Raw genomic sequence first — 6,176 nt, 5'->3', positions numbered from 1 at the left:
CCACTGCGGAGGAGGGTGGGTGGGTGTCCCCCCTCCACACCTACCGTGACGCTGCCCCCATCTCGCCCCACAGTGAAGGTGAAGAAACCGATCCAGACCAAGTTTCGCATGCCCGTCTTCAACTGGGTGGCGCTGAAACCCAGCCAGATCGATGGCACCGTCTTCACCGAGCTCAATGACGAGAAGGTGCTGCAGGTGAGGCTGCCACCTCRCACCCATGCCCACGTCTCAACCGTGCCCACGTTGCACCCATCTGTGGTGTCGCTGGTTTGCACGGCTTCAGCCTTAGAGGAGCCTTGGAGCAGCTCTTTGGTGTCCTGGAGAGGGACAACATGGGATCTGCTGGATGGGGAGTCCTACCCTTATCTCCTCGCCCCATCCTCATTCCCTTGCTCTGTTTTGATCTCTTGCTCTGTCTTCGTCCCCTCATCCTGTCCATGTCTTCTTGCCCCATCGTTGTCCCCTGGCCCCTTCCTCCTCTCCTCACCCTGTCCTTGTCCCCTTGCCCTGCCTCATCCCCTCACCCCATCCTTGTTGCATCCGTCCTGTGCTCCCTCCATCCCTGCTCCTGCGGCCTCTCCACGCTGTGCCCTCAGCCCTGTCTCCCCACAGGAGCTGGACATGAGTGACTTTGAGGAGCAGTTCAAGACCAAGGCCCAGGGCCCYGGCCTGGACCTCAGTGCCCTCAAAGCCAAGGCCACGCAGAAGGCCCCAAGCAAGGTGACCCTCATTGAGTCTAACCGGGCCAAGAACCTGGCCATCACCCTCCGCAAGGGTGGCCGCAGCATCCAGGACATCTGCACAGCCATCGAGACGTGAGTGTCCCCTTGCAGGCGAGGCCGGGCCGAGTGCAGGGATGGAAGGTGGAATGGGGTCAGATGGGGCTGTAAACCCTAAACCACCATCCAGTCCCTAAACAAGGGAGGGCTGAGTGCTGATGGCCCTGGGGTGCTGTGGAGCTCTACATTGGGTGACAGCAGAGCCTGGAGGGAGGTGGCGGGGGGCAAAGAGGGTGTCTCACCACCCACTGTCCCCTGCCAGGTATGACCAGCAAGCCCTGAGCCTTGACTTCTTGGAGCTGCTGCTGCGCTTCCTGCCCACTGAGTATGAGCGGACACTCATCTCCAAGTACGAGCGGGACCAGCAGCCAGCAGAGGAGCTCTCGGACGAGGACCAATTCATGATCAGGTTCAGCAAGATCCCGCGCCTGGCTGAGCGCATGAACGTCATGATCTTCTTGGGCAACTTTGGCGACACGGCCCAGCTGCTCATGCCGGTAGGGCCAGGCGCGCGGGYGCTGGGTGGCGTGGGGCCGTGGTAGGGAAGGCAGCTGCGTGGACCCCGCATTCAGGAGAGCCCCTGGGCAGCGTGGGGGCTCATGGGGCTGGTCATGGCGGGCCGAGAAGGTGTCGTGCAGAGCCTCATGTGCTTCTCCTGCCGCCCACAGCAACTCAACGCCATCATCGCCGCCTCCATGTCCCTCAAGTCCTCCACCAAGCTGCGCAACATCCTTGAGGTGAGGGGTGCAGGGCGGCAACTCTGACAAGGGCCATCTGGGCGTGCTGGGTGCTGCCAGGGTGGAGGCGATGCTGGTCTGCCCTGTCCCATGGACTCTGCACCCCTGGGTGGCCCCCTCCATTCCACTGGGAGCAGCTCCCTCCCCAGTCGGTGCCAGGGCTGGGACACCCCCTCGCTGGTGGGCTCGGCCTCCTGGCAGGTTCTGGCGCTGCCCGAGCCCGTGCGTCTCTGCAGATCGTCCTGGCCTTTGGGAACTACATGAACAGCAGCAAGCGCGGGGCGGCCTACGGCTTCCGGCTGCAGAGCCTTGACGCRGTGAGTTCAGTCGGGGACTGCTGATGGGGCTCCCCTGTGGGTCCTGCTGTGCTGAGGGGTGAGGTGGTGCACAGATATACTGTCACTGCCTGGGGACCAGCTGTGGGGATGCAGGGACCAGCCATGGGGACAAAAGGACATGGGGACCAGCTGTGGGGATGGAGGGACACAGGGAGTTGCTAAAGGGATGGAGGGACACAGGGAGGAGACATGAGGATGGAAGGACGTGGGGACCAGCTATGGTGACAGAGGGACATAGGGACCATCTACAGGGATGGAGGGACTCAGAGATGAGCTATGACGACAGACAGATGCAGGGACCAGTTTTGGGGATGGAGGAACATGGGGACCAGCTGATGGGATGGAGGGACCTGAGGACCAGCCATAGGGATGGAGGGATGCAGGGACCAGGTGTGGTGGCAGTGGGATGGAGGACCATCCATGGGGACAGAGGGATGCTGGGGCCTGCCTGGGGCGTGGGGCAGGGGGAACTGGAGAGGCGGGAGGAGAGATGAGGGCAGCCCCAGCCTGATGCCACTCGCTCCYAGCTGCTGGAGATGAAGTCAACAGACCGGAAGCAAACGTTGCTGCATTACTTGGTGCGGGTGATCATGGAGAAGTACCCGGAGCTGACCGGCTTCCACACCGAGCTGCATTTCCTGGACAAGGCGGGCACAGGTAGCATGTGCAGGTTCGGGGGCCGTGGCGGGCTGCAGCCCTGGCCGCGGTGGCTCTGTCCTGACACCGGCCGCTCCTCGCCCTCCCCGCAGTGTCCCTGGACAGCGTGCTGCAGGACATGCGGAGCCTGCAGCAGGGCATGGAGCTGACCCGCAAGGAGTTCATGCGGCAGGACGACAGCCTCGTGCTCAAGGACTTCCTCAAGGCCAACTCGGAGGTGATGGAGAAGCTGCAGGCYGACAGCAAGACTGCCAAGGTGGGTGTGCGGGGCAGGGTGACGAGGGAGCCGGCTGGGAGCCGCGGGGGAGGCCGGGACGGGYGAGGCGATGGGTTATGGGGTGCTGCTGCCTGGCCGTCCGGACCCGTGTGGCTCTGCCCGCAGGAGGCGTACGAGTCGGCCGTGGAGTACTTCGGGGAGAACCCCAAGACCAGCCCGCCGACCACGTTCTTCCCCATGTTCGTGCGCTTCATCAAAGCCTACAAGGTAGGATCTGATCTGGACTTTRTGGGGGACTCGGGGAGGGTCTCCCCCCCCCCAGTAAAAGCCCGCTCGAGGCTTGGGGGGCTCATCGTGGCACTTGCTGCCGCCTGGCGAGGCGGCTGTAGCTGTCACAGCAGCGGCAGAGGCCAAGCCAGGGCGAGCCAGGGGCTGCCCGAGACGCATGGGGGGGTGGGGAGGGGGAGTCCACGTGCCACAGTGGCAGGTGCCACGGTGGCAGGTCCCCCGCTCAGCACGCCGTCCCCGCTCCTCTCCCCAGAAAGCAGAGCAGGACATCGAGCTGTGGAAGAAACAGGAGGCCGCGGCCAAAGAGGCAGAATTGAGCCCCGCCGGCGGCGAGGACCAGTTGGACGCAAAGGTACCCGGCGCGCGGTGCTTCCAGCCCGGCTCCCGCCGCACCCGGCGCTGGTGGGGCAGCCACGCTCCACCCCCAGCACGGCAGCGTTTTGGGGGGGGGGGAGGAAGGCCAAATGGTTCTTTGAGCTTTGGTGAGAGGGGGAGGGAGGGATCTTGCCGGAAAAAAAAGGAGGCAGAGGCGCAGCGGGAGGAGAGGCCGGTTCACCCCGCTCTGCGCCCACCGCAGTCGCCCATCCAGAAAGCCAGGCGGCAGCAGATGGACATGATCGCTGAGCTGAAGAAGAAGCAGATGGTGAAGGAGCCCCTCATTTACGAAGGAAAAGACGGTGCCATCGAGGATATTATTTCAGGTGAGGGGCTGGGTGAAGCGCTGCAGCGGCCTCAGGGCATGGGGCACCCCGGGGTGCAGGTGGCGCCTTGCGGGGGTGTTGGGGGGTCGCTGCTGGCTCCACGACCGGCCGCGGCAGAGCACATATGCCTGCAGCACCTTCCCGACGCGCGCAGCAGAGCTGCCGAGCGCTCTCTGGCCTGTCTCATCGCTCTTTCTCCTCTTCTGCTTCTTCCTCCTCCCTCCTCTTCCTCGCTCTCTGTCTGGATTGCTCTGCTCAGCTCTGAAAACTGTTCCTTTCACGGCCCGGACGGGCAAGCGCTCGTCCCGGCTCTTCTGCGACGCGAGCTTCAATGAGGAGAGTCCCCTCTAGCGCCTGTAGGTAACGTGGGGCTGGCCGGGCGCCGCAGCGGGTGCAGGGGGAGCCGGGGAGGCGCCGGGCTCCGGCTGCCCCCCGGGAACGCTTCTCCTGGGCGTCCTCGTAGGCCGGGGCAGGGAAAAGCAGCCGGGTCCCACCAYGGGCACGGACAGGAGCGTTCCCGGCTTCTCGCCGGCCACGCTGGGAACYGAGCGAACCTCCGTTTTTTGTTTTTTTTTTCTTTTTTTCCCTCCCGGCGCAGATCTGCGGAACAACCCCTACCGCCGCGCCGACAAGGGCCGCGGCAGCGCCAAGAAACGGGCTGCCGGGCAGAGCCTGCAAGTGATGCCCGACATGTCRCTGTGACCGGTGCCGGTGTCCCCCCCGCCCTGCTCCCAGCCACCTCCTGCCTCCCCGGAGCTGCCGGGACCCCGACGGGGCCCGTCCTCCCACGGCAGCTGGGACCTGCGCGGGGTTTGAACCGGGCCGGCCGGTCATGGAGCCGGGGTGGGGTGGGGAACGGCGCCCGCTCCATGAGCTGCTCCACGCGCCAGCCCTGCGATGGGGCGCAGGGACCCCCCCCCAACCCCACCACCACCACCCCCCCGGCGCTTGCTTCGCTCCTCCGGGCTGGCAGGGCCGGGGGGGACCCTCGCAGGGACTGCGGGTGGTGGTGGTGGGGAGCACAGACAGGGGGGTCGTCCCCCCCCCCGGCGTGGGAGGCGAGGAGGGCTCGAGGCAGGGACCCAGGGGGCCCCTCGCTGCCCTCCCCGGCCTCGCGGAGACCCCGTCAACGCCCGACGGTCTCCCTCTGCGGCGCGGAGCCTGCTGCCAAAATCCCACCCCGGGCTCCGCACGCGTGGCCCGGAGCTGGCAGGGGTGCTAATTCACCATAGTTTTTTTTAATGTCTTCCTCAGAATTTCTCTGTGCTATGTACGACAGCAGGGGCTGGAGCACCTATGAGTTATGCAGGGTCTCAGCTGGCTCCTAAGGCTGGCTGTGGCRGGGAGCAGTGGTGGCCTGTCCCTCGCCCCAGGGAGGCTCCACAGCTACAACAACAACCATCACGGTTAAGGGGTGTGTGTGTGTGTGCGTGTGTGTGTGGGGGGGTCCCGTCCATGAGAGGCTGCACGGTGGTACCTCACCCCACCACGACGCATCCGCCTCCAGGCTGGAGCCTCCGCGAGGGCCACGAGCCCAAAGGCTGCGGGAGAGGGGTGGAGAGGCACAAATCCCCCTCCACCCCCAGCAAAAGCACCGGACGTTRTCCCTCCTCTGCCCTGCTGCGTATCAGTAAATCAGAACTGGGCACTGCCGCAATTAAAAAGCAGCTGCAGCTACTTGGTCCCAAACGGCCTCCCCGCCGCCCTCCTGCGAGGCCGCCCGGCTGCCGCGGCCGCCCGCGCCAGGCCCAGCTCTCAGACCACGGGCCGGCCTCTTTCGAAGCCAGAGCAGCGATTGCTTCCCGCTGTAATTAAGATGCTAAAYGCCACCGGCTCGGTATCACCTACACAAGCGCGACGGGGAGGGAAGGGAGATGAATTTATACAAATTATAAATTATATGAATTATATGAACTTATAAATGCCTTTAAGCCAGCAGTGTAAAACATTAACTGCTAATTTGTATACATTATTTTTATATACTGATGGCATGTTTAAGCTATAGCAAAACTGATAATAAACCAAGTCCAAGGCTAAAGCTCTGGTCTGTGAGAAGGGGGGTGAGGCTTTGGCCGCGGGTCTGCGCTGTGAGCGGGTCCCGCCTCGAGGTGGGAGGTGACCTAATGGAGGAAACTAAGAGGACCCCGAAAGAAGGGAAAAGCCAGGAGCTGGGGCTCGTCCCGGGCGCGCGCCCACGACTCGCTACGCCCGTGTTCCTGAGGACAAGGCTGTCAGAGCCGGGCCGACCGCCCCGCCACCTACCCCAGCTCGGGGAGGAGGTTACAGCTTTTTGCTGCCCACGGCGCGGAGGGAGGCGGCAGGCTAATTCCAGCCCCTTTGCCCTGCTCCGGGCCCGGGGGCGGTCGGGTGCTTCCTTAAGCCGCTCTGCACCCGTACAGCGAAGGGTGGCGAACCGTAACTGCAACCAAAACACGCTTTTCCGGGGGCAGCTGGGCGGA

At 64.2% G+C, this 6,176-nt stretch overlaps 1 protein-coding gene across 1 annotated transcript in view; it reads left to right on the top strand.

Annotated features, from left to right (window-relative positions):
- Positions 1 to 5,755, top strand: part of FMNL1 (formin like 1) — an 11,048-nt gene extending 5,293 nt beyond the window's left edge. Inside the window, 12 exon segments of the mRNA XM_085314785.1 lie at positions 74 to 195; positions 613 to 815; positions 1,042 to 1,276; positions 1,448 to 1,516; positions 1,753 to 1,833; positions 2,382 to 2,511; positions 2,604 to 2,767; positions 2,894 to 2,995; positions 3,270 to 3,368; positions 3,594 to 3,717; positions 3,977 to 4,073; positions 4,316 to 5,755. Of these exon segments, the coding sequence (XP_085170911.1) occupies positions 74 to 195; positions 613 to 815; positions 1,042 to 1,276; positions 1,448 to 1,516; positions 1,753 to 1,833; positions 2,382 to 2,511; positions 2,604 to 2,767; positions 2,894 to 2,995; positions 3,270 to 3,368; positions 3,594 to 3,717; positions 3,977 to 4,073; positions 4,316 to 4,949 (2,060 nt within the window). The 3' untranslated portion in view covers positions 4,950 to 5,755.
- Positions 5,756 to 6,176: the final 421 nt, after the last annotated feature.

This window comes from Rhea americana, unplaced genomic scaffold (assembly GCF_003343005.1).
Source record: "Rhea americana isolate MKP2758 unplaced genomic scaffold, rheAme1 scaffold_411, whole genome shotgun sequence".
In the NCBI taxonomy this organism is placed as follows: domain Eukaryota; kingdom Metazoa; phylum Chordata; class Aves; order Rheiformes; family Rheidae; genus Rhea; species Rhea americana.
This window is presented reverse-complemented; position numbering and strand designations above follow the sequence as displayed.